General features: G+C 55.8%; 10 protein-coding genes across 10 annotated transcripts; 5 read left to right on the top strand and 5 right to left on the bottom strand.

Moving 5' to 3' along the window:
• Positions 1-202: 202 nt before the first annotated feature.
• Positions 203-2,267, bottom strand: BKCO1_23000105 (dead deah box helicase; the record flags this gene model as incomplete). Its single annotated transcript, XM_020272910.1, has 2 exons — positions 203-1,948; positions 1,998-2,267. The coding sequence occupies 2 exons, from the start codon at positions 2,265-2,267 to the stop codon at positions 203-205; spliced, it is 2,016 nt and encodes a 671-aa protein (XP_020130653.1).
• Positions 2,268-3,032: 765 nt separating this feature from the next.
• On the top strand, positions 3,033-4,310 carry BKCO1_23000104 (major royal jelly protein; the record flags this gene model as incomplete). Its single annotated transcript, XM_020272909.1, has 1 exon — positions 3,033-4,310. The coding sequence occupies one exon, from the start codon at positions 3,033-3,035 to the stop codon at positions 4,308-4,310; it is 1,278 nt and encodes a 425-aa protein (XP_020130652.1).
• A 485-nt stretch (positions 4,311-4,795) lies between these two features.
• Positions 4,796-5,719, top strand: BKCO1_23000103 (uncharacterized protein; the record flags this gene model as incomplete). Its single annotated transcript, XM_020272908.1, has 2 exons — positions 4,796-4,921; positions 4,979-5,719. The coding sequence occupies 2 exons, from the start codon at positions 4,796-4,798 to the stop codon at positions 5,717-5,719; spliced, it is 867 nt and encodes a 288-aa protein (XP_020130659.1).
• Positions 5,720-6,437: 718 nt separating this feature from the next.
• Positions 6,438-7,172, top strand: BKCO1_23000102 (transcription factor; the record flags this gene model as incomplete). The annotated part of the gene is made up of 1 exon (XM_020272907.1): positions 6,438-7,172. One exon carries the CDS (start codon positions 6,438-6,440, stop codon positions 7,170-7,172), a length of 735 nt encoding a protein of 244 aa, XP_020130658.1.
• Positions 7,173-8,979: 1,807 nt separating this feature from the next.
• On the bottom strand, positions 8,980-10,857 carry BKCO1_23000101 (uncharacterized protein; the record flags this gene model as incomplete). The annotated part of the gene is made up of 3 exons (XM_020272906.1): positions 8,980-9,906; positions 9,963-10,620; positions 10,679-10,857. The coding sequence occupies 3 exons, from the start codon at positions 10,855-10,857 to the stop codon at positions 8,980-8,982; spliced, it is 1,764 nt and encodes a 587-aa protein (XP_020130657.1).
• Positions 10,858-15,817: 4,960 nt separating this feature from the next.
• On the bottom strand, positions 15,818-18,306 carry BKCO1_23000100 (cullin-domain-containing protein; the record flags this gene model as incomplete). Its single annotated transcript, XM_020272905.1, has 4 exons — positions 15,818-16,012; positions 16,065-17,965; positions 18,022-18,200; positions 18,257-18,306. 4 exons carry the CDS (start codon positions 18,304-18,306, stop codon positions 15,818-15,820), a joined length of 2,325 nt encoding a protein of 774 aa, XP_020130656.1.
• Positions 18,307-19,057: 751 nt separating this feature from the next.
• On the bottom strand, positions 19,058-19,606 carry BKCO1_2300099 (cupin domain-containing protein; the record flags this gene model as incomplete). Its single annotated transcript, XM_020273053.1, has 1 exon — positions 19,058-19,606. One exon carries the CDS (start codon positions 19,604-19,606, stop codon positions 19,058-19,060), a length of 549 nt encoding a protein of 182 aa, XP_020130606.1.
• A 501-nt stretch (positions 19,607-20,107) lies between these two features.
• On the bottom strand, positions 20,108-21,260 carry BKCO1_2300098 (cupin-type; the record flags this gene model as incomplete). The annotated part of the gene is made up of 3 exons (XM_020273052.1): positions 20,108-20,816; positions 20,904-21,131; positions 21,190-21,260. The coding sequence occupies 3 exons, from the start codon at positions 21,258-21,260 to the stop codon at positions 20,108-20,110; spliced, it is 1,008 nt and encodes a 335-aa protein (XP_020130607.1).
• Positions 21,261-22,542: 1,282 nt separating this feature from the next.
• Positions 22,543-23,932, top strand: BKCO1_2300097 (mitochondrial carrier protein; the record flags this gene model as incomplete). Its single annotated transcript, XM_020273051.1, has 3 exons — positions 22,543-22,719; positions 22,789-23,086; positions 23,145-23,932. 3 exons carry the CDS (start codon positions 22,543-22,545, stop codon positions 23,930-23,932), a joined length of 1,263 nt encoding a protein of 420 aa, XP_020130598.1.
• A 586-nt stretch (positions 23,933-24,518) lies between these two features.
• On the top strand, positions 24,519-25,922 carry BKCO1_2300096 (alcohol dehydrogenase; the record flags this gene model as incomplete). The annotated part of the gene is made up of 4 exons (XM_020273050.1): positions 24,519-25,193; positions 25,271-25,433; positions 25,501-25,652; positions 25,740-25,922. The coding sequence occupies 4 exons, from the start codon at positions 24,519-24,521 to the stop codon at positions 25,920-25,922; spliced, it is 1,173 nt and encodes a 390-aa protein (XP_020130599.1).
• Positions 25,923-26,057: the final 135 nt, after the last annotated feature.

Below are 26,057 nucleotides of genomic sequence, written 5' to 3'. Positions count from 1 at the left end.
GACGGTGATGCAGGACAAGAAAAAAAACGCGTGGCCCCCTCCCCCAAGCCGCCAGTGCTGCACGAATCCCGGTCGCTCACGATCATCCTCATTATTTTTATCCCGGTCGCCATCCCGGTCGATCTCTTCGAAATTATTGAACTGGGATGCTGCTACCTCCTTGGTCTTCCAGCCTCTGCCTTCTTTCCCTTTCCATGACCGCTCACGCATCTTGCGCCAGAGGCCCAACCTTCACCGTGGGGTTCAGCTTCTCCAGCTGCCGCCGCTCCCGCTGCTGCTCCCGCTCCCTCTTTGCATTCTGCACTTTGATCTTCGCGTATCGCGACTTGGCACCGTGCTTGACTCGCGTGATCTGGTCCATGGCCTGGCCCTTGGTGATGTCCTCCACCGTCAGCTGGTTGTCCTTGTCCCGCAGCTTGTTGAGGATCTCAACCTGTGCCTCTGACGCGGGTTTTTTGCGCCAAGGCGCCCACTTTTCGATGAACACCAACGGGAATGTCTCAGCCGCGAACGTGTCGGCGCTGCGTATTGCGTGGTCTAGTGTCTCTGCCTCGGCGATGAGCTGGGATCTGCCCAAAGGGGACGATCCAGCTCTTCGTTTCCATATGGGTATAACCTGAGTATACTTGACGATGAACGACCCCTCCTCGTTCCGCTCCACAACGAGATGGCCGGTTTGGGCACACGTGAGGATGAAGCGGTCTTGTCCGACGCAAACCCACGTGAAGTTGCTTATCTTTCGGACACTTTGATCCTCAGAGGTGTCGTCAAGCAGATCGTGGATAGAACTGTAATCCGTGAATGTGACTGTACTTTTGGTCTGGACTGGGCCAGATGAAGCGCCCGGCCCAACCTGGGAGAGCTCTTGCTCGCGAATCTTTTCTTTTTCCTTTCGTTCCTGGATCTTCTTGGCATCATCTGCAGAAGTCTGTTCGAGAATAGTGTCAGGATCCAATCCCAGGAGAGTTGGCGTGGTGATGATTCCCGTTTCCAGTGTCGCGACCATGTCGATTATGTGGCAGTTTTCCTTTCCAGAGTGCAGTCGCATGCCTCGACCAATCATCTGAATGAGCAGGTTCCGTGACCTCGTGGGCCTGGCGAGAATGACGCAGTCAATGTTCGGGATGTCAGTGCCCTCGGTGAAGACTCCGCAGTTCAAGAGCACCGGGTACTCCTTGCGCTTGAATTGGTCGATGCGCTCAGCTCGAAGCTTGCTCGGCGTGTCACCAGTGACATATTTAGCTTCGATTCCATGCCTGCGGAAAGTCGCCGTCAAATCCGTCAAGTGTGCTAGATCAACACAGAACACCAGAGTGGACTCCCTGTCACCGGCTTTGGCCAACCACGAACGCACGGTGATTTCGTTCGTCTCGTCCGTGTTGATCGCTTGGGACAATGCGCCAGTATGAAAATCACCGTTGACTCCGAGCTGAACCTTGGAGATGTCGGCTTTGGAAGCAACAGTGGTGAAGATGACATCGGACAGCCATTTGTCTTCGATCATCTGGACATAGTCTCGGTGATAGACGACGTGGTCGATGACGGTACCCAATTTCTTCCCGTCGAATCTGGAAAAGGTTGCCGAGACGCCGACCAGCGCAGTGGCGGAATCGGTTTTTCGCCTCAGGCCGAACCATTCGAGAGCCTCCAAATACCCTTTGGCCACAATGTGATGGGCTTCGTCGACCAGAACGAGCTTGAACCTCTTCGGATCGAACTTTTCGATTCGATCGCCCGACGTGATGCTCTGCACCGAGGCCACGGTGATGTCGGCTGCGCCTGTAGCATGGACGGGTCCCATCTCCACATCCACCGTCTTGTCCGGGTATGCGTTTGTGCAGTGGCGAGCTGCCTGTTCGACGAGCTCCCGTCGGTGGGCAAGGATGAGTGTCTGCGTCGCATCGTCGTTCGGAGGCGCGACGCGGTCAATCAGTTGGGTGAAAATAACCTGGGCATTGTCAGTGCTGCTTCACTGACAGACGAGCACGCGCACTCACCGTCTTCCCGCTTCCAGTCGCCAACGAGACGCCGAGTCGCTTGTGGCCTTTCTCAAGGTAAGTGAGGACGCTCTGGATGCATTCTTCCTGGTAATCGCGCAGTTGTATGTTGGGCCTCGTTATCGGTGGTGGAGGCGCGTCGGGCACCGGAGGCGCGTCGGCGGGCACAGCACGGGCTTTGGTTCTGGCATAGCGGATGCCAATGAGCCGGTTCCAGGACTGGGGCCCGTAGACGATAGCTCTCAACGCATGGCGCGGAATGCGGAGCATGGGATGTGGTTTGAAAAAAGTGCTGAGGGAGACGGAAAGTGCGCGTCGCGCCGTGCTGACGTTGCGTGAGCCGGAAGACGCGCCGCCCCCGGGGCCTGCCGGCCACGGACCTTCTCCTCGCCATTCCCGCACTCGCCGACTCGACGACTTCTCACGCACTTATAGCAGCTAAGTCCGCTTCTTCATGTCTATCATCGCTCACGGAAAGCACATCTGGGCAGCGTTCCCGAAACCATCTGCCGATTTGCCGGGTTTGGGTGCTCTGTCCGGATAGGAGGGCTACGCCGGCATCATCACTAATGCAAGACCTGCCCTTCGGACACGGTCACGGTGGATGTTCGCACCGAGCCGCGAAAGGGATACCAAATGCCATGACCATCGATATCAATTACTACGCCTGCCGCTGCCTTCTCCAACACTTGGTCCTCTTACAGCTCACGTATCTGCCAAGAATCCAGATCGATCGAAAGCTACGCTGCCATCGCTCTGTCCATTACCGACACGACGATGCTTGGCAAGAAGCTTGGATATGCCAAGATAGACGATGCGGAGAAGGCGAGGGTGATCGACCCGAAGGCGCTGCCATGTCGTCATATTGCAGCCCGCTAAGTGCATTACACAACAAATCGGTAAGGTCTTGGAGATGGATAGGTATCACTTGACGGCGGGGTCACTTATAACCTGAGCAGGGTTGTATTCTCCAGAAACCCATTCTTGACTTTTCTCCTTTCTCTTGACTCTCCTCCCGACTGCCTGGACTGAACCATGAAGCTCCTTGCCTTTGCTTCGATATTTGCCCTCGTCTGTGGCCAGGTCACCTACCAAGACGCTTCTGGTACAATTCTGCGCACAGACAATGGGACGTATGGACCTCCCTTGGAGGAATTCCATTATTATTATGACCAATGGCCTATCGGGCTAGCCATCTCAAGCACCGGGAGGCTGTTCGTCTGCTACACGCGTGGTCAGTATACCTTCACGCTTGGTGAAGCAGTAAACAAGACTGCCGAGGCTCCTTACCCCTCGGCCGAATTGAACCTCGCCGTCTCTGCCCTCAACACCAGCTACAACGGCATTCCATTCGGCAGTGCCGACTCCAAGGGGCTGATCAGCGTCCAGGCGCTGTACATCACGCCGAAAACAACAGACCGCGATGAAACACTTTGGGCGCTGGATACCGGACGAGCATCTATCATGGATTCGCAAGGAGAAGTCACCGTGCCATATGCTCAGCCCGGAGGCCCAAAGCTGGTGGGAATCTCGCTCAATAATGATTCGATCTACGAGACTTTCACATTTCCTGCCAATGTCCACTATCCAGACAGCTACATGAACGATGTTCGTTTCGACCTCCGCCCGAACGTAACCTCCGGCGGCAAGGGTGTTGCCTATATCGTTGACTCCAGCGACGAAGGACGTCCCGGCTTCATCATACTCGACCTCGGAACAGGCGAATCGTGGCGGCGCCTTACCCAAGACCCTTCCGTACTCCGGGTTGACAGCGATGTCCCAAGCTACCAAGGCCATCCTTTCTACCAGCGCAGCGTGGGTCAACCCATCGGCCATCTTCGCGAAGGCCTTGACGGCATCCAGATCTCGCCAGATGGCAAAACCATTTACTACTCTCCACTCACTGGAAACTACCTGTACTCGGTTCCGGCAGCCAATCTCCTTGAGCGTGACGACGATGCATTGGCTGAGCGTGCTGCCAAGAACAACGTCTCGAACCTCGGGCAGCGGGGCGGCAACGCCAATGGCTTCGAGGGTGACTCAAACGGCTTGATCTATCAGCTCGTGCCAGAGCACAACGCAGTTTTCTACTACGACCCGAATGACCTTCAGACGCATGGCTACATACACGATCCAAGGATTCTCTGGCCGGACTCAGCCAGCGTGGGTGAGGATGGATACTTTTACGTGAATATCAATCAACTACCATACCAGCCGATGTGGAACAACGGCCAGGACTTGAGAATCCATCCGGGGGCAGTACTGAGGGCCAAGCTGCCGAATGATGGTACCAAAATCATGGGCGTCTATTAGTTTGGAGGTGATATCAATCTCAGCCGGCGGCGGAACCGTATGCCACGAAGGTAAAAAATCAGACCACCGTGGTCGCAATCATGGTAGGACAAAAGAATGGAAGCTTTTCACAATTATCTCATGCTCACTGACGTGATCAATCAGACCCCATGTTGTGATGTACTTGCGTTTTGAATGTCGCATCTATGTCCGGGTCTTCGCTTCCACTGCCCACGAGGAAGGTTTTTCTAGAGCTACGTGGCCTAGTCAACCACCCAAATCCGGTGACTTCACCTCACTTGGCCAGGCAGCCATCCGGGGTCACCAAGGTGTTAACAGTAGCAGCACAACAATAACACCACTCGTTTCCCCGTGACCAGCCTTGCTTCGCGCGGACCATAAAATACTGCCTCTCCTACTCCAAGACCTACCTCCGCCAACCATCGACCACCCTACAACAATCTGCAACCCCAAACCCAGCAACTCTCTCTTATCACACCTTCACAATGCCAACATTCACGAACGACGAGGTCTTCAAATATGCTCACCGCATCTTCGAGGACATGACCTTCCTCCAGGATGCAGTCACGAACAACATGTCCGGCAAGGATTCGAACGACCCGGTCAGGAAGGTAAGCCCATGTGCTCTACACATAGACTCCCAGCCAGCTCACTGAACATGCGCCCAGGAATACCACCACCTCCTGACCGAGCTCTGGACAGCCCACAACAAGCTCGGCAGCCAGGTCGCAAGGCTCAAGACCGCGTGCGAACAGGCCGAGGCCGAAGACAACGAGCACGCTACCAACAACAACAACAACCCCCTCAACCACGGGCACAACTCATCCAGCACCAGCACCACCGCAGTCGACGGCGAGGCTTCCCCCCGTTACGAGCCCACCTCCCCCCACGATAGGCACACGCACGACCCCGCCTCCCCACTCCCAGCTCGCTCGCCCTCGCCCGTCTACCAGCCAACGTCCCCCAAGTACGACCCGGCCTCGCACGCGGACCAGCAGCAGCCGACCGCGAGGCCCTGTTACAGCATCCGTCTACCAGTGGACCACAAGGACTCCTCCGGCTCCGGTTCCGGTTCCGGCTCCCGCCCCCGCTCCCGCTCTGGCTTCGTCGACCTCACCACCACCACCACCACTCCCCCTCCTGCTGGCGCCGCCCGTCCCCAGCGGCCGCTTGTCACCACCACGATCGCGACCGGTCGCGCTCGGGACAGCGTTGGTCGCTTCGCTAAGGGACTGGAGGAACTGGAGGAGGATGAGAATGAGGAGGAGTGCAAGAACGACGACGATGAGGAGGCGATCCAGTTCTTGGGCTGCCGTCCGGCCAGCCGCAAGCGCCGGGCGTCGGCTGTCCAGTCGTCGTACGACCGCCGCGGTACGCGGAGCGGCTCTGTCAGGCGCCGCTTGTTTTGAAGTGGGTGGATGGACGGAGTGACGGAGTGACGGGCGGATGGGTGGGTGAAAGGATGTGGTTGGAGTTGATGGGGACTAGAAGTTTTACTTGCTGTTTGTCTTCCTTTGCTTTTTGTTTTCCCCTCTCTCCGGAGGCATGGAGTTGCTTCTTGGGTTTTGGTTCTTTTTTTTGTTCCTGACTGTGCTGGGTCACGGATTGCTTCATAATGTAGAGATTTCTTTCTCGAGTATGGGGTTGGCAGACGGACAAGGCTATCAGAGCGTTCATACTTGGGCTTATTACTTAGGCTCTGGCATCATCGAATTACAGATCAATTTTCCTCACTTGCTACTATTACGGATGAGTGATTGACGTGCGGCACAAAACGAGTAGGCGCGCACCTGCCCTTTTGCTTGCAGCTGTTCCGAGAAGGCGCCGTTAACGTAGGCGTTGGCAGCGTTGCTGGCCATGTTGTCGTGGGTGTTGGGGCTGGCGTTGATGTTGTTGACGCTGGCGCTGCTGCCGTTGTTGATGGACCCTGCAGGAACAGTCTCGTGCCATCCAAACCCAACTCACATTTAAACCTACCTTTTCAAGCCATACCCACTTGTCATCTACATTCCCGATTCCATAGCCAAGATAGCCTACAGGTATGGCCCTCTCACCACCCGACAGCGTCTCACCACCTCACAGTTTATTGACTGAGGCGCAGAGGTAAACCCAGCAGCTCAACCGACCATGGCATCCGCCGACAGGCCCACCATCCTCTTCCTCTGCCTCGACGAGGCCGAAGAACACGCGCTCTACAGCTTGCATGAAGACGTAACCAGCAGCATCAAGGAACGCGCGCACGTCCTCGTTGCCACCACTCCCGCCAAGGCGCTCGCCCACCTCAACGCAGCCGCCGCCGCCAGACCGTCCGTCGTCCTGATCGGCGACGGCGCCCTCACACGCTCTCCTGGCGAGGAAGTCGGCATCACTGGCCACAACAACCGCATCAAGGACGAAGAGCGGAAGCAGTACGGCCTCGTCTACGCTGCGCTCGGCTTCTACGTCCGCGCCGGCGGCGTCGCCATCTTTTGCGAGCAGTTCAGTAGCACCGCGAGCCTGCCCCACATGGAAATGGTCTTCTCGACGGCCTTCGACCTGCCGTGGAAGGCCCACGCTTACCACCGCTCGACCTTCGTCCTGAGGCCCGAGAACGTGCGCCGCATGACTGCCCAGGCTGCCGAGCTGGCGTCGGAGTGCAGCCAGAAGGGCGTGACCCTGGCCGGTGTGGCCGAGAAGGATCGGCTGTATGTGCCGACCCGCGATAGCCACGTCGAGAGCTTTGTCTTTGCGCCGGCGCCGATCGGCCAGGACGAGACGCCCATGGCGTGGGCGGAGGTGGGTGAGGGTATGGTGGGCTATGTGGGCGACGTCAACCACGAGGAGGAAGGCGAGAAGGTTCTGCTTGCGATGTGCGGACTCTAGATTCTGCGCGAACTTGGGCCTTACCAACCAATGGAGACACGAGGATGGTTGAACGGCGATTTTCGAGGTTGCTGGATCGCTTATGATGGCTTAGATGCTCCTAGTTCGGGATTTACAATGGGGCGGTCAACCTAGGGCATAAAGGCTGTGCATATTGCTAGATTAGCCTCAATATCGATACCTTAAACAAAAGAGTTCAAGCTTCTCCAGACAATTCTCTGCTAATGTTTTGGTCGCTCGGTTACGCGTCATCTATGCAGACTTTTTCGTCCGGGCCCAGACGTGTTAGAGGGCGCAAAGCTTCCTGGCCCTCTAGCGTTTGTGGTTTCTCTAATGCATAGCACTGAATGTGGCTGTGCTGTCGCGCCTCGATTGTGCTCTATTTCGTGTTTTCGGCTCAATGGAGTGAAGGCAGTGTACCATTAGGAGGTGTGGCATGAGTGGAAGGTTCGCGGAACTAGGATGCTAGAGTTTAGCTTTCTTCGTCGCCTGTTCGATCTGTGCAGATACCATGTCAGCTCTCTCTTCCCTAGACGTCAAGATGAACGATGGCTCGCCGGGTTCTGGTCTCTCTGGAAACACAAGTTCGAGGGGGTAAAAAATGGGATCTGACGGATACAGACTCGGCTTGATCCAGATTGTTGGCAATGTTGAACGGCTTGGAAGACAACAGCGGCATAACGAGACGATCTCTGAATACTTCAACTGCAGGGATCCTTCGTCCGGTAACGGGACAATGACACCGGTTTCGGGGTAGCTGGTAGGTAGCGACGGCCTAGCGGTCGAAAGCGAGCGAGGCAAGAACGAATTGAGTACAAGCTGAGCGACCGAAATAAGAGCAGTGCAGTGGCTCAACGATGTGTGAAAAGATTTGGACGATGTCTCACGCTCCGTGGCTGTTAATCGTCCTGTGGAGCGTGTCTGTCTTTGCCCCACGCACGATCCGTGGCGCCCAATCCGGGCTCTTCGAAGTCCTAGCCGATCGGGCAAGCAGGATCGGGCGACGAGGTGACTTTGAAGACTGCTACGCAGCCTCAGTCTGTTCCAAGAGCCGAAACAACAGTTGTCGTTATCCTTTGCGCATGGCCCCCTGAGGTTGAGTCGCGGTTCTCGCGCATTGGCTTGGCAGATGATGGTCGAGTAAGCTTCAAGCCGGAGCTCTGGGGAAGGAGACGACCACGATCGACGACGATCGAATACCCTCGATGTGTGCAAGCGAGCTGGTTCTGCGAGGGAACTGACATGGAAGAGTCTTGGTCCGAACTGAAGCTGGTGCTAAGCGTGGCGACTGGTACAACGTTGAACGTACCGGGTTCTGCCCACGACTCGGCGGCTCTGATCGGCAGTGCAATCGAGCCAGTGATGTTCGATTTCCACGATTTCGTGGTTCTCCGAAGTGGACCAGCTTGGATCAGCGGGGTATACGGGTGGTGCACATGGAGAGGGTCGAGTCCGACGAGAGCACAGCAGCAGCGCAGAGAAGGCGTCGTGGGATGCTGGCATCTAGACCGCAACAGCGTCATAGAGCCCGGGACCTGGGGGAGAAGATGCGGCAGGAACAAACGAGCGGCAGGCGGCAGTCGCGGCAACCACTAATCCCAGAGGAGCAAGCCTCCCGCTGTTTCGTCCAAGCACAAGCAGCCCGCGCGGCACTCACGCCCTGATTTCTCGGTCAAACACGCCCAATCACCTGCGATTTATTACTATGTCCAGAGTCCACATCAGCCACCTCTCGTCCGCTCGCTCCTCCGCCGAGACAAGTCTCCATCGATCGCATCCACCGCAGGCTTGTCATCCTCGGTCGGCATTACTCACGGCGGGTTAGCAATGCTGACCGCAACTGGCCCCGATAGTTGGCTGGGATCATGCCCGCCAAAGACGGGTCTTGCCTCGGACAACCCCCGACTAACGGGAACCCACCACCAGCAGTAGTCCATGTCTTCCACCTGGACATGCCTTCCTCGAGCTCAGGGGTCCCTGCCATTTCCAATGTGTCCCGCTGCTGAATCACCGAGTCGATGTAGAGGTCCGTCCCTCCAAAGCACCCCATGCTCCGAAGCTCATCCAGCACTGGCCACCACCATCCCGTGGCTTCAATTGGCTCAGTGTCATCGTCCCCATCGAGCATCGCTCCGTTTTCGTCCACCATGAGGCAGTAACACACAATCAGCTTGCGGATGCAGTGCCGGTTATCGGACAGGAACGTAAAAAGCTCCACGTCAGTGAAACGAACGTCGAAAAGATGGACTTTCCGCAGTCTGTTGAAAGTGAGGCCCCGGAGCAGATGACGGTCCACGGACAATGTTTGATGGTGGACGAACCCCAGGTACAGCTCTTCCAAACCCTTGCTGCCCTGCTGGAGCAATCTGCGCAACCCTGGATACTCGAAACGAGTTTCGTCCAAGTCTGTCACCGCCTCAGGAACCAGGCGAAGAACCTTGAGGTGCTTGGCCAACTGTTGCAGTTGTACCATGTCGGGGCCGTCCGTCAGGAAAATCGCCGACGACATGCCCTCGCCACAATCGCAGCAAGCCGGATGGTATTGTCGGTTTGGTATCACTGATAATTCCGAGATTGACGCAAGCCTCTTGGTCTCGTGCAGGATCTGAACGATCGTCAACAGTCCCCGGTATGGCGACCCCACCGGCTTAGCGTGGAAGCATCTCGGTTCCCGACCACTTGCATTCCTGGTGCTCCACTCTTGCCAGCTCATACCAGGGGTTTGGTTCAGCCACTGGAAGCTCGTTAGCTTTGGCAGGCGGTATTTCTCGGCTGACATGGCGAACTCACCCCAGCAAGACTACCCGAGTTGCCCAACTCCAGGATTTCCGGTAGCTGACGATCAGACGTCATCCAGCTTGCTCTCGGCTGGACCTCTTCCCAGGGGATCGGCCCCGTTGTGTTCCGCATATTATCCTCCCATTTCCTCCATTCCGGTGAACGGTCCGGTTGCTGAAATGGCCTATCAGGACGGGCCTCGTGGTCCGGCCCCGCGGGCAAGCTAGTGACGATGATCCGCTGGACCTCCCACCCTGATAGGATTGCTTCCCGAAAGGCCTTGAATGCTGCGTTCGTGCGGCGGTTGTTGATGTGCCGGCGAACTCGCTTTTCAAACCACTGGAAAAACTCGGTGACAGTGTCAATTTGCTGGGTGCGGACCATAGCAACATCATTTTGGCATCGGCGTGCGGTCATGTCATGCCAATTCTGGATTCTAGCAGAATCATCGGCGTGGCCTCCGTGTGCTTGGTCGTCGCGCACACATCTCGGTGGATGCCGATCCGTCATTTGCAGGAAACAGGCGAAATTGAGGAGGTCCTCATTGAATGTGCTCATGTCGAACACCAGCTCTCTAGCGTATTTCCGCAATTCGGTATTGCTGGTGATTTTCCTGAAGACTTTGATGTCTCGATGATGGTCGGAAAGATAAACCCGGTTGTGTAGGAATCTGCACACATTAGCAAACGATTGCTGCTGCTGACGCCCCTAGAAGGGGCATACCCTACCTCGCCGCCGGTTCCCTCCAGAGCCGAGACGTCAGCCGCACGTTGCGGAGATCTTGTTTCTGCAGATACTCGGCGATGCCGGCCAGCAGTTCGTTTGGGAACTCGTTTGGGAGTGTCAACAATGCCGTCATGTCCAAGATTCTCGAACTGCCTGCGTTCGTTCTCAGCACTACTTTCATATGGAACAGGGGACTTTGAATGGATCAGAGTGAATGGAGTCGGTACCTTGTCCCTTGTAAATGCCAGTCGTCTCAAATGGAGGGCTGGCATACAACGAGGGTGATGGACTGTCTTATGAACCCTAGGCTTCCACCAATATTTTCATGAACATGACAGCAAAACATGCTCGACGCCCTGGCCCGACTGAGCCCGCAAGGAGCCACGACACCCTCAGCTTGCAAAGGTAAGCCAACCCCGAATTGTACCTTAGGTGAGTAGAAGCAGAGCGCGTCTGCAGCCTTGGGCGCATCTGGCTGGCCTATCAGCTCTTGACACAGAAGCGTGGTAGCAGCTGTTGTTGTACTACGCAGCTGCATCGCATCTTGACCGCTGTGAGCAAGACGGCCCCCGCTCCGTCTTCCATTTCTTCCGAGTCTTTGTCCGTCTGGCAGTCATGTGTGTGTGTCTGTGGGTGGGTGGGTGTTTGTGTGGCGTCGGACTTGCCGCCTTCCTTTCGTATCACACAAGCTGCAGGGGCGCATTGTCAATCCGGACGCTAACGAGAGACGGGCGGCATTTCCTGGTTCTGTACCGCTGTGGTCGCAACGTGGCTCTCCTCACCTCATTGTGACATGTTCCTCCAGGGTCCCAGATCTCGGACACTGAGACATGCTCGCGATCTTCACAGCCTGCATAATTTATGCAAGGCCAAGTTTCTCCAGTCAAACGACATACCTATCGATACAGGCATTCTCAAGCTGCTTAACCTAGAAGCCTTGGTCAGTAGCTTCGGAGGCAGTGCGCCATTGGCTCGACCCGAGCGGTGTTAGAAGATTGAAGAAGGTCCCGACATGCGGAACACGGCAAAATTCAGAGAAGACAGGATTTTCTTCGTCAGGTAATTGCTCTTTCGTTTCAGTTTTACCCCACGTCTATGAAGATCTGCAAAAGTCATGTGGAACAGGACATTGGGGGTTCACCGTTCTGTTACTATGCTAGTCCACAACTATAGCTATCAGCGCTTCTTTCTGGGCGTTATTGCAGGATTTGTGTGTGTTTGGATGATGGCGACGTTTCACTGCCGTGTTTTCGTCATTGCGGATGCACGCTTACCATCAAAAGCAAGCTTACTGGCGCAATTTAGGATGAAGCGCTGTCATGCTGTCTCCATGCATTCCCAACAAGCCATGGCAACTCACATCTGTGCCGGTTGGGCTCCTGCTGCATCCTTTGATAGTGCGTGAGCCGCCTCAGCTTGACGAATCAGGTGCTCATCCTGGTCGCCACCTGCAATTAGCGCACTGGCTGTGCCGCACTGGCTCAATGCACGACGTGCAGGTAAGCCGACAGCTTTTTTTTTTCCTGGAGGGAGATAGCGTGAAACCGCTCGAACGCCTTATACCACGCGGTTCGCGCACTGCTTGTCACGTACACGATCCACTTCAAAGAGATGTCAAAGGGGGCTTCGTTTTCAGCCGCTCGGTTTCCCTGAAGCCCCAGAAGGATAGTGTAGCGCCTGCCACATACTCGATTCCAGCACAACGGCAGGCTCCGTCCTTGTGTTTTCAGAGGCTGACAAGACCACGAACTGAATGTTTCCAGCGGCTCGCCATGATCATCTGGGCCTTGCTCAATTGACTCGAGAACAAGGCAAATGACATTGGACTAAATATAGAACTGCTGCACTCAGCGCGAAGCAGCATTACATATATCTGTTCCAACTGCATCCCACATGACAAAGCCGCTGGCATGCTCAATGTCCGCATTCCGACTCACAGACTGCTGGATAGCAATCGCTGTTTGCGGGGTCGTTGATGCGATTCCCTATGGTTTCGACAAGTCGTATTCCATTTCTGCTCGCGATTGAAATTGCCCGATCGGAATCTCACTGCTTTCTCCCTATGGCGAACTACTGGAATGCAGCCATCCAAGACCATCGTCGTCCACTTCCGCCGGGCCGAGCATCCCCCGCCAATGAGCCTTGCTCCCGCCAGCTCCGCGGCCTGTGTGTGGCTGGATTCACGCGCGCTTATGTACATTAGGCGCCTTGCCGCCCCTGCTCAACGACGATAGTTGCATGGTCTTGTCACTGAGGCCCGCTCAAGGAAAAAGCGGTCCGCACACACTGGGCTGCTTGGATTCTCGTCAGACCACATGTACGGCAGGCAGGTCTACCGACCCCTCGCCAAAAAGCAATGGCCCTTACAACCATAGGCCCTAACTCTCCGTACACATTTGTGATGGGCTTCAGTGTCATGCGCATCTCCTTCCGCATGCCCGAAGTCGGGGCTCCTACGTACGAGCTTGCTCACATCCCTCCCACCACTGCTGCCAGTCCATCCACTCACTTCACTTGATCCTTATTCCCGTATGACGCAGTGCTTCTTACCAACTTCTCTTATCATCTCTTACGCGTTTATTCAGCTTGAGAGAGATAGTCGGCCATCCGACATCTCCGCGATTCTGTCGCTGCCTCCAGTTCCACCGCATGCCGTGGCTTTTCATTTCACTTCAGGAGGCCGCCCGGATCCCAACCATTCTCTCCACCCTTCACTATCCCATGGCCACTCTCGTGGGAAAAGCACAGCTTCGTTGTGCAGTCCCTTGACACGAGCCATGACTCGGAATCGGGTTTCCATGATGGTTGCTTCCTGCATGGTCCAGACGCTTGTCGGAAGCCGGCCCACAGCGGTCATTATTGTCACACCCTGTTCTGCACCGCTCTCGTCTTCTTTCAAGGTCTGGAAGAGCTTCAGCTGCAACACAGCAGCCACATTATGTAAAGTGCGGCTCGGCTTCCACAAACCTCATCATATGTGAGCGCATGTGCCTCTCTTGCAACCATCAAGATACCTTGACTGAAAGGAAACTAATGCAGTACCAATTCATGCTGCCAACAGTTCCACTGTAACATCACTGCTGTGGTGAACGGAAAGTGAAAGAGCGGGATAGACAATCATGTCCCATAGTGCGCTAGGTAATGTGTGGACCAATGGCCGCACTGATGCGCTGGCCCTCCTCCTGATAGGCTGTGTGCATTCGACTGCGCCGCATAGACCCCCCAGACTTCTATGTAAAGCTGACTCTTTAGGCGCACATTTAAAATCCCAAATCCAATAACTCATTTTCTTTTCCTCGTCATGCCTTCCAGCTGCCCCCACTCTTCAACGGCTATACCCGCCTAACGTCCGCCACGATAGAGGAATTCACGAGGTATCATGTACGTGCCTGCGAGGCAGCTGGCCCGTAGTTTTCCCATCCTCTACGTCCACCCGTTATTGTCAACCATCTTGTGAGACAGAACTGCACGCGCACGTACCCAAACAGCCGTCTTCGGCGGGCTCCCGTCCCCGATCTGACCCACACCTGCCAGAGCGGCAATCTGCCCCAGCCCCGCTTTAGGCGTGCGAGCGTTTGCCTTTAATTCCGTTGCCTTCTTTCTCCGCGGCTCCTCCCTAGCCATTTCATCCCCTGCACGATGTATGCATACGGCTGGGCTGCGGCACAACATTTGCCGTTTTGAGCCTGCGGCACAGCCATCTCGATCCTGCATGGACAGACCGGTGGGCGACACAAAGCCTCCCGAGCCGCATGGAGCACCGTCGCTGGACAAGTCGATAATTGGGGGCAGAGGTGACGTCACGACAGAGGACTTTGGCATAGGTGCGCAAGAAGGCTTCTCCCCCCCCTTCCTCCCCTTGTCCTTTGTCCTTTGTCCTCTGCACATGTTCTAGTAGTAGCAAAAACACAACAAAGCCGAGTACATACGATCACATGGACTTCGACTACCTAAATGTAGGGTTTACCAGTGATGACCAACGGCTGACATGACCCTCCAACAACACCATCTACGCGACACTGTTTTCTCGAGCCCTGCAATAAACATTTCAAGAGACACAAAGCCTAGGGGACGACAGACCGAAAAGAAACCACCTTCATAGACACACCACACCCATCTCGCCTTCGTCCCTCCCTGGGCTCACGTACTCTTACGTAGGTAGCACTGCCGGCACCCGGTTACGCGCTTGAACCAGCGAGCCAAGTAATTTCACTTGCTTCTATACTTTCACCGCATCCTTCCTCCCGCCCTCCGCCCTCCGCCCTCGATTTTTTTTTTGTCTCATAACCCCCTTGCTTATTTTCCACCCCCCTCCTCCCCTTTGCTGCTCGAACTCGCAACAACTCCTGTCCTGTTCTACCTTTTTTCGCTTCTCGCTTTGTGTGAACCAAGCCGACCGGATACGAGCATGTCTCGCCGGTAAACAAAGGGTGCGAACTTTCATCTTGGCAGGTTCGCCATGAATTTCCAATGAAGCCGCCCACTTCTCCGGGTTCTCTCTCTCTCCCTATCTCCCTGACAGAAGTATAGCATTCGGAGGGGAAACAGGGGCGGGACTGGATGGTTAGAAAATACAAATTTCCCTCAACAGGAGGACAGCCAGCATGAAACGTACAAGACAAGCAGAATAAAGGAGGAATCGAATTTTTGAGAGAGAGGCGCATTTGTCAGCCATCTGCTCTCCCCGCGGATCATACCGATCGTTTGGACCATCATATCTACCCAGACCGTGTGCATCATTGTAAAAACCTCCCCACCATCCGTTCCCGGGGCCGAAGCTCGAGAGAAAAAAGAAAACGAAAAGGAAAGAAGTACCGAGGGAGAGAGTAAAGGAAGGGGGACGCTGACTGCGAAGTCATTCAAAATAGGATCGGGAAAGCCCTGCCCCATGCAAGGAATAATGGACTGGCCCATCCCCCCTCCCCAAGGAATTATCCATGAAGCCCCCGTCTCCTGCTGACGCCTGCCCATGAGTGTGCACACGGAATGTACGAACGCCAGCGCCAGAAGAAGGTGTTTGGTCGTGGCGATAGCCAGACAGGCCGGGCTGCGTCGCGGTGCGACTCTTCAGAACCCGACTTTGTCTCTTGCTCGCGGAAAATCTCAAAGCATACTTGACAGACAGCCTTGCGCCTGCTGACCTAAGCCAAGTACCCCAGGTCGTTCTCCTCGCCCTCGAGACGCTCCAGGTACTCTTTCTCTAGCAGGATGTCGATGCACTTCTTGATATCTGCGACCTTGGGCGTGAAGCGGGAGCGGATCTGGTTGATGGTTTCGCCCACGAGTTGCTGGTGCTTCATCTTCTTCCTGGACTTCATGATACGCACAATGGCAGACTAAAAGTTGGGTTAGCAATGCAATGACATCAAGAAAGCAGGTTAAACCTACCTGCATAAGAAGCTTCCTGTCCTCCTCAATCGTCTTGTGCGTATCCTCAACCTCTTGCTTCTGTTCACTCTTGATGCCGATGTTCAGGTTGACCTTTAACTTCTTGGTCTTGAAGCCCTGGTTGAGGGTGAAGCTGGTGCCAGGCTCAGGCTTGGAGCCCTCGGGGCTAATAGTCAGAACCTTCGCCTTGAGGAAGACCGCAATGCTGGGGTCCATGGTTCCCCTGTCAAGCTTCGTTGCCTGCTCGATATCCTCGTAGCTCAGAGTTTCCGAGTCGTTGAAAAGCAACAAGATGGCCATCTGGTAAGTGGAGACCTGAAAGATGGGGGAAGCCTTGCTACCAGGGATCTTGATGTAGCTCGCGCGCATCTCACCCTTGCACAATTGCCACAGCCATGCGAGCTTGCGGCCAGAGTGCTTGGAATTGTAGAAAGCGTTGAAACGCTCGTATGTCTTGACGATGACCTGCGGAGGAGCGAAAGGAGTGGTAGGAGGGTTGAGCGGCCAGAAACCAGTACCGAGGATGTGGTAGGTGGCATCAACAGCCGTCTTCCTATCCTCATCATCGAAAGTGTCGCTAATCCACTCCTTGAATGACGAGTTCAAGTCCTTGGAGATCTGCATGTCCTGGAACATACGTTGCAGCTTGTTCGTGTATTCGAAGCCGCAGGCGTCCTTCAGCTTGGCGATCATGGAGGTTTCAGCATCGTCGGAAGCCGAGTTGGTGTTGACTAGGCGCTTCGCAAGCATGCGTGAGTAGAACTTCTGGAATACATCCTTATCCTCGATATACTTGAAGATAGTCATGATCTGCGACAGCTGCTTCTCCATGTCGTCCTCCTCGGACATCTTCGCACCGGACTTCTTCAGCAGCTGGTCGGTGTACTTGGCCAGAAGCTCGGGCGATTTGGTGGACCCAGACTTGCAGACCTTGTTGCGATTGACGAACTCTCTGCAAGCATTGTCCAGCGACCTGACGAATTCGGATTCGCCTGCGAAAGCCTTGTTGACGAGATCCTGGTACTGAGTGTGAACTTCCAGCAGTGCCTCAACATACACCTTGGGCTCAAGGTCGTCTGTAGCAACCTTCTCAACCGCAGATAGACCGGCCTTCCGGACATGATTCTCGAAACGGGTCCTAAGAGGGTCGAGGCCTTGGGGAATTCGGGCAAGCAGCTTGTACATCCGTGCCAAATCGTCGATGCGGTCCTGGTCCAGAAGAAGTTGGAACTCCTCGCGAAGAGCTTGTGAGTGGTCGGCAATCAAAACCGTCTCGCATGTCTTCATGAGGGGGCCCATGATTTCGTCAAGCAGGTAAAGCGGAACACGCTCCTTCTCCTCATCCAGACGTGCCTCGGCCTTCTTCATGTAGTCAACAACGCTGTTGTCCGCCAGGAAGCGACGCGACTCCTGCTTGTAGTACTCGGCAGTGGCTTCGAGGAACGGCTTCTCGAAGAATTCCTTGTACACATCCAAGGTGGTCTTGGTGGTGTCCGATTCGTCCAGGCCGAGGGACACGAAGGAGTCCACAACACTCTTGATCTGGTTCTGCTCGATCGTCTCGCCGTTCCTCTGCTTCTCCACCAGTCGCAGCACAGACTTCATAACGTTCTTCTGTGTGGCCAAGAACATGTCTTCCTTCCACCGCACCAGGTGCAACGTATAGATGTCGTAGATGTTCTTCTTTCCCTCATCCATCTCCCGCTTGACCCAGTGACGGTTCAGGTACCTGAACAGGTGGTTGTTGTATTGACCGGCGGTTGTGTAGCGATTCCATTCTTTAATGTAGAAGGTGAGGAGGGCTTCGTCGGCGTGTTCGGTGGACTTCTTGTAAACTTCGGCTAGGTGGTGCTTGAGATAATCGATGAGGTGGTTGTAGAGATCCTCGCCGAGGAGGTGTGCTTGTCTGCGTCATTATCCCTTTTCCTAGGCTGTTCAATAGATGGGGTCAACTTACCACCGCCACGGTTGTTGACGCCGCTAGCACCGCCTGTGCCGAAGCCTCCACTGCCAACAGCCTTCTGCGCAGTACAGAAGTTGTGAATCGCTGTGTAGAGGCCCATGTACGTCTTCATATCAATACCCTCTCGTAGGTCGGTCATGATCCGGTCCACGCCGGCCTGGAGATATCCCCACCTGCAGCGAAGCGAGTCAGCGCGTGCACACAAGGTCGGAGAGGCGGCAACACGTACGTGCCCGCGGAGTCATCCTTGGTGGGCATGGGCGGCATAGGAGATGGCATTGTGGATGGTCTGAGGCGGACTGCCGCTCGGGACAGTCGCAATCGCTACGGTGGAGTGGGAGAGTGGGCGAGGCGGAGGTGGCGGCGGCAAACGAAGGAGGAGAGGTCGTGCTCCCCTTGCCGTCCAGGTACTGCTCTCTAGACGCTGAGGCCGACCCGAAAAGGTGCGGTTCGGCGAATGCAAGCACTAAGCTGCGCGTGTGCGGCGGCCCAGCGCAAGCGGTAGCAGGGCGCAGCTCGGTAGCGACACGCGGACTCGGGGTAGCTCGCGCGAGATGTAGTCGCAGCGGGCGCGGTGCGGGCGACCGAGGACAAGGGCGGGGGTCGGTTGTGGAGGTGGCGAGGGAGTCGACGGTGGAAAGAGGAAGAGGGATGGAGGTGAAGTTGCAAGGTGCAGCGCGGCTAGGCGTGTCCGCCGAGTTCAACGGCCCACGGTACGGTTGCCGCCTACACAGTACAGCAGCCTCAGCCCTACCGCCCGCAACCCCAGCTCGCCGCAAACTCCTCCGCCTACGCTCCGAGTCACGCGCAAAAAGCATTCCATGTTCTGCATTCACACTGCATGGCGGAACAATACCTCCTGGCAAGGCTTTAGGCAGATTTCTCGTTGCTTGTGGCGCGTGTCCCCTTTCACCGCGGCCACAGCGCCGCCGCCGTTCCCTCCGTCATCGCCGCTGAACGCATCACCGCCCATGCCGCCCTAGGCTGCCAGCAGTCCAAACTCAGGCAGCAGCCTCTCCGCCCCACCGTCTCAGGCTCCCACCGCCGGCCCTCTCTCACCATAAATCGGATCTCTTTCGAACCAGCTTAGCTTCTCGATCCCTTTGACCTTCTCCTCCTCTCCCTCCTTTCCGTAGCACATGTCCCAGTTGCAGCCCTTGGGATAGCTGCCCACCATTTCGAAGCCACCGCCCTGATCCTCCAGAAGCCGATGGCCGACGCCAGCCGGCACGATGATCACATCGCCCTTCTCAACCACAGGCTCGACTCTGCCGTCGTTGGTCTCGCCGCCGAAGCAGAGCTTGGCGCGTCCGTTGCTGATGCAGAGGACTTCATGAGTCGTGCTGTGGAAATGCGTCGTAGAGTACATGGTATACCGCCATTGCGGTACCACAACATCGACATTGCTGAGGTGGGCTTCTATGGCCGAGGCCAATGCCGTTGAAGGCTCGAACGCCGAATGGTAGATAAGCAACGGTCTATGCTGGATGCTGGTGTTGGGGGTGAGGTCGTGCGTTGGAATTTGGTGCTTGCTGACTCTCAAGCTTGACAGCGGCGTCAAGGAGATCTTTGGTGCCATTCTAAAAGACGCTTCTGCGGAGATAACAGGCCGGTCCTCGTGTTTCGTCAGTGAGAAAAAAACACATACAGTAAGAACAGCATCTTCGGAGCCCGCGTTCATGCGACAGTAATTGCATTGAGTCTACGTCATCCCCGTATCGATATGGAGTTGCAAGGGTCCCGCAGCCAAGCAGACCAAGCTATCATCCAATCGGCAAGAATGTGCATTCTTCTAGCAATTACGCCAACGACAGTCGTCGCCAATCCAGGGACTCGACACAACTCTCCCAAAACCAGACCGCATTGATGATCATGGATTGCTCAAGTCTGTAGACGATAGCTCAAGGGAACAATTCCGCAAACGCCGTCCGACGCCACCGTACGCGCCTAGCCAAGTCCTCCAGCGGCTTGCAACGAGCACGATGAGAGACGCCGAGTCCAATCGCCTTTGAAAGCAGCTTCAAAATCGCAAGAACAAAGCACAAGTATTCACAAAACCAAGACACACTTCTGGTTTAGCTCATCTCTTGAGCACAGCCTCGTAGATGCTGACAATCGTGCCGATACCTGCGCCAATAAAGACACTGGAGTGGCCACCAGGCAAAGCGTTGGAAACGGTGAAAACCGTCTCATCCTCAACCAAGCCCGAGAAACGAACGCCTTGAGCATACACCATGTACGATACCAGTGCCTTGGCCAGATTAAAGGTCAGCGGGTCAACCTGATACGCCGGCTTCGACGAGAGACCATTGGCCTGGGTCTTGATGGTTATGTTGAAGAAGTAGGCGAAGACGAGCGGAATGAACAGGCTGGTGTTGGCCCAGAGCAAAGAGGGGCTCCAGAAAGAGCTCGTCAAGAGGGCGAAGAACTCGGGGAAATGCACAGGGTACGAATTGGTGCCCAGCGCGCTGATGGCGGGAATGTCGAAGAAGTAGAACCACGGCAAGACCTGCTTCTGGAGGTAGAAGGCCTCGACCAGGACGACAGCAGCCTCGACGCCTACTACCGAGCTCAACACCTCACGAATGTACTCGGCCCAATCGGTGAAGCCCGAGTTCGTCCAGGCATCTCCGACCTTGGTCCTGACAATGGCAGTCTGGCGTTCAATGGCGTCGGTAACGACAGCAGGAGATGGCGGGAGCGGGACTTGAGCAGCAACGCGTTGGACGGCGCGCGGAGTACGAGTGGCGAGTGCTTTGGCCTGCACGGGAGTAGCCTCTGCCTCATCTCTGCACGCGGACCATGATTAGCTTCATGCGTTGGTCCTGACGCGTTTCCAACCCCCAAGACGCGTTGCAACAGTCATGCGAGCTTACTGCGATTCGATCTGCTCCTGCTTGATCTTGGTGACGCGCCTGCGCGGGCGCGTGGAGCGGGGCTCGCTGTCGGATTCCAGAGGGACATTGGCGCGGGTCCTCTTCGCAGGGGACGAGCTACGCTCGTAGTATTCGGCGAAGACGTTGTTGCCGACGAGGCGCGTTGAATTATTCTTCAGGTGTTCATCGAGGGCTGCGACGAGGTCATCCTTGAGCATGTTCTCGTATCTGATTCGGTTAGTGATGGACGCGCTCGTGCTCTTGACGCGTGGTGGTAGCTGTGTACCCAGTATAGCCGGCCTCATCGGCCAGGTAGACCAGCTCGGCCTTGCGCTGCTTCTGTAGCCAGGACGACATGGCGGTGTTATGAAATGGTTGCGGTCGCGTAGCTCAAGCAATGCGATGCAGCTGCGATGAGGGCGGGAAAACGGTGTGTGCGCAGATGGACAAGCTGAGCTGGCGTTGATTGTGAAGTGTGGACGGGAGCTGGAGCACGCGGGTGGGATGCTTCGAAGTCGCTGGGTAAACAACTCACCACGTAACTAAGCGAAACCCCGCACCGCATCCGGAAGTCCTGCCAAAACAACGCTGAATTCTGCAGAGACCTGCCTACATCTTCAGCTGTAACTCCACCGGCGCCATCGATGCCAGATGCCACAGTGCAACAAAGATGCAAGCATTGCAACTCGCTTGAGACAATCGCCCAAACTAGCGTCGCTAGCTGCCTGGGGGCGGATCATGCCAACCCCCCATTCCCACCTACTATGTATTAGAGCATGCTTTGCTCGCTGAGGTCGCATTCGACATCGCTCTGCTCACATGGGTAACCTTCCCTGAGAAGCTGGAGCTATCATTTGAATGAGGGTAGCAAAATTGAGATTCCAAAGGAAAGAATAGTCAGCGTTTGTGCTGTTATTCTGGTCATTGGCTCATAGCGAGCTCATGGATTTTTCACCATTCCATATCCCACGAAAGACCCGACAATCATTAGAAGGTGTGATGAAGCAAATGTTCGGGCTCACGTATCGGTTATGAACATGTGCGAAAGCACTCCGAGGCAGGCTTCAAGTACCTTGTCAATAGGGTACAAACCATATTTCAAAGGATTCGAAGGATCAAGAAATCTATTATGGGTGTTCTACCAACCCGCCAAATGCTCATGCTCGTTCGTTTCTAGCAAATAGGGAACAAGAGACTCAGCGGAGCACGGACTCCTCAAAGACAGGGCGGATACCTAGATGTGCACATTCCTTTGCTCCGCCCTTGCTCCGCCTTTGCTTGTATGCTTCTTGGAGTCTTCTTTGACAGAGTTCGAGGAAAACCGAAGTGAGGTGCGGGCGCGGCTGAGGTGTGGCGAAGCAGAAGGCGTTGGGTGGTGCTGGCGGCGGGAGAAGCCCGGGTGGGCCGGCCGATGACGCGCGAAAAAAGCTGCCGACTGGCGGCCGACAGGAACACCCACCAGGGCGAACCCTCAGCATCTTCGACATTTCCAATCCGCCCGCTCTTCCGCCGCTTCTTCCACCTCGCACGTCCCGCGCTCACCACGTTTTTGGGGCTGCTCCACCACTGCATCGTCCTCTAGTCCGAACGAGAGCCTCGGCATAACGCGCGGCGCAGCGCGCTCACCCTTTGACCCTTCATGGTACTTGCCCGCGTGGCCGGCCTCTTCTCGTCCTCCGACCCGACCAAGGCGCAATTGGTAGAAGATGAACGACCCACTGCGCACCTCAATCTCCCCTCGCCCATCACCGGGACAATGGACGCGGCGGTAGAGGAGGAGGTCGATCTTGAGGCCAAGCGCCCACCCTATATCCATGTGAGATGGCACTCGGCATGGCGCGCGGCGTGACCATGGCAGATGCACAGGCTGACGAACGCTGGCTAGGCGATGTTGGCTGGAGGCTTGGGCGGAACCACCGGAGACATGCTCATGCATTCTCTGGATACCGTGAAGACCCGCCAGCAGGGCGATCCGCACATGCCCCCCAAGTATACATCCATGGGCTCCACGTATCGCACAATATTTCGCCAGGAAGGTTTGCTGCGAGGGCTGTATGGTGGAGTAATACCTGCATTCCTAGGTTCTTTTTCTGGAACTGTTATCTTCTTTGGAACTTATGAGTGGAGCAAGCGTTTCATGGTCGACTCAGGCATCGCGCCGCCAATCGCCTACTTCACTGGAGGTTCGTAATCTCTATCCGCGCGATCCCGCTGTATGTTCCATGTTGACGCCTTGATTAGGCCTGTTAGCAGATCTCTTTGCTGCACCGCTCTACGTTCCGTCAGAGGTTTTGAAGACCCGGCTTCAGCTCCAAGGTCGTTACAACAACCCGTATTTCCGATCCGGCTATAACTATCGCGGTACCTGGCACGCCGCAAGGACTATAGTGCGCTTAGAAGGATGGCACGCTCTTTTCCACGGCTTCAAGGCTACCTTGGCACGCGACCTTCCCTTTTCAGCGCTGCAGTTTGCTTTCTACGAACAGGAGCAAAAGCTGGCTAAGAGCTGGGCTGGATCCAAGGAAATAGGCCTCCCGCTGGAGATTTTGACCGGCGCAACCGCTGGTGGCATGGCCGGAACCATCACCTGCCCCCTCGATGTAGTCAAGACCAGGATCCAAACGCAGCAAAGTCCAGAAGCCACAGCAGCGTTTAACGCAAAAATGGCTAAACAGAATCCAAGAGTTTCGTCCAGTTCGACAGGGCCTAGCGCCGGGCCTTCGTCAAAGCACAGCACTCGTTCGGGTCCTGGCCCAGGCCATGGTCCGCCCAAAGGTACCAAGCGGCCTATCTCAACGTCGTCGCCTTCTACTTCCCTAAAGCAGCATACGGCAACCACGCTCGACACGTCCTCAATCATCAGGGGTCTTGGGCTGATTTATAAGACGGAGGGTGTTTGGGGTTTGTTCCGTGGAGTCGGTCCAAGAGCTGTTTGGACGAGCGTGCAGAGTAGCACTATGTTGGTCCTTTACCAGACTCTTCTCAGGTGGTTTGAACGGCATCCGCTTGTTACTCAAGAGGAAGTATAGATTAAGACTTGTGATGATTGGGACCTGTATACGAACAGGTTGAGGGTTTTAGACAGGAAAACATTTGTACAGTAGGTTGCATCATTCCCTTTAGACGGAGGGTTTCTATTCAAGTCATAGCATTGGGCGGCGTTGTTACTCCCGACTCTCAGGTTCGACATTGGCGAAGTCTTGTCCGCTGCATAGGCTTCCTCTTCTCTTTGGAAATATTCCTGCCCCGTGTATCTATGTGTTTTGTCTCTCTCGGTGTAGCCTGTTATTGGCTGCCCATTGTCACATTTATCTGACGCTTTGCGTCTCCCCGGGCAACCCGGCAAGTCACGATGCCGACCCGCCGCTCCACCCTGGTCTATCGCCAATCTCAAGGCCCACTATTGGAGGCCAGAGAAGGAGGCTGAGGCCTCCCCCGCGTCTCACAGTACGAAGCCCTATGCGGGGCACCGAGGTTCATCCATATGCCCGGCCAGCAGTCACCTGGGCTCTATAAGACAGGGTCGGCTCGCCAGCACTCCGTTCCTTGTCTATACACAGCTTGCCCCCGCAGCTTCCTCACACAGCAACCCTTGCCCCGTCTACACTGCCCGTCATGTCAAAAGTCCTGACTAATCTCATCCATGGAAGCTCCGGCGGACAGAGCGAGAAGGAGCAGCAGCAGCAGCAGCAGCAGCCACAAACAGACATCAAGATCCCTACCACGCAGAATGCCGCGGTCAGAGACGGCCACATCGCGCCCATGAAGGAGATCGCGGTGCCGGAGCTCAAGCCGGGCCAGATCCTCGTCAAGATCAACTGGACGGGCCTCTGCCACTCGGACATCAGCTTCCTGCGCGACTACTGGCCGGAGTTCGGGAGCGAGACGCTCGTCCGGGACCGCGCCAACGGCGTGTGCGGACACGAGGGCGCCGGCTCCGTCGTCGCCGTCGCCCCGGATGTCGCGGCCGCGGAGCTGTGGCGCGTCGGCGAGCGCGCGGGCATCAAGTGGTGCGCCAGCGTGTGCGGCCGCTGCGAGTTTTGCACAAACGGCGTCGACGAGCTGCACTGCCCGGCGCAGCTCAACTCCGGCTTGACGACCCCCGGGACCTTCCAGCGCTATGTCGCTACCGACGCGCGGTACGCGACGAGGCTCCCGGATGCCGTCACTGATGAAGAGGCCGGGCCACTCATGTGCGGAGGTGTGACGTCGTATGTGGCGTGCAAGCGAAGTGGGGTCCGTCCGGGGCAGTGGATTGTGCAGTTTGGGGCAGGCGGTGGGTTGGGCCATGTGAGTGAATGAGTCTTTTTTTTCCCCCTTCGGATGGGCGCGGATGGTTTGCTGACTCTGCTTCCACTGCCATGCAGCTTGGCGTGCAGTACGCCAGAGTCATGGGTATGCGGACCATTGCAGTCGATGTGGGTCCGGAGAAGGAGGAGCTATGCAAGAAGTTGGGCGCAGAGGCTTACATCGACGCGTTGAAATGTGAGGACCTGGCGGCCGAGGTCATGAAGATTACGACATATGGAGGTACGGGCTTTCTTGAAACTGTTCCTGTCGTTCGATCCGGCGTTGATGCTGACTGTTTCGCAAACAGCTCATGGTGCGATTGTGTTCGCGCCTAACAAGCAGAGCTATGGTGTTGCTCCATACTTGCTGCGACCGGGTGGGACGATGGTGGCTGTAGGCTTCCCAAAGGACGGAACGATTATTGCTGGCGCTCCGCCCCAAATCCTTGCAATGAAAAGGGTAATTTTTTTTTCTTTATTCTGAACCTGACCCTTTCGACTTCTTATGGTTCAATTTTCTGGACATGGCTAACAAAGTTTGTTATAGCTGAATATTGTGGGAAGTGTGACTGGAACGCTGAAAGATGTCGACGAGATGCTCGACTTCACAGCAAGGGGACTTGTGCACCCAATCTTGACGAAGGGAAAGCTCAGCGAGCTTGACAAATACATCGACCTCGTCGTTGCGGGGAAAGTGCAGGGCAGGACGGTTCTCAAGGTGGAAGATTAGGCTAGATGTCGGCGACAGCACTGAACTATCAGCAACTCTTTTGGACATTCTCCCTGTCGGTCATGCAGTTTTCAACAAGTTCCCGCCAGGGCTTGCAAGTTCAGCTTAGCGAGTTTCATACCCAATAGCATCACT

The sequence above is a fragment of the Diplodia corticola genome (assembly GCF_001883845.1).
Source record: "Diplodia corticola strain CBS 112549 chromosome Unknown scaffold23, whole genome shotgun sequence".
NCBI classification, from domain to species: Eukaryota; Fungi; Ascomycota; class Dothideomycetes; order Botryosphaeriales; family Botryosphaeriaceae; genus Diplodia; species Diplodia corticola.
This window is presented reverse-complemented; position numbering and strand designations above follow the sequence as displayed.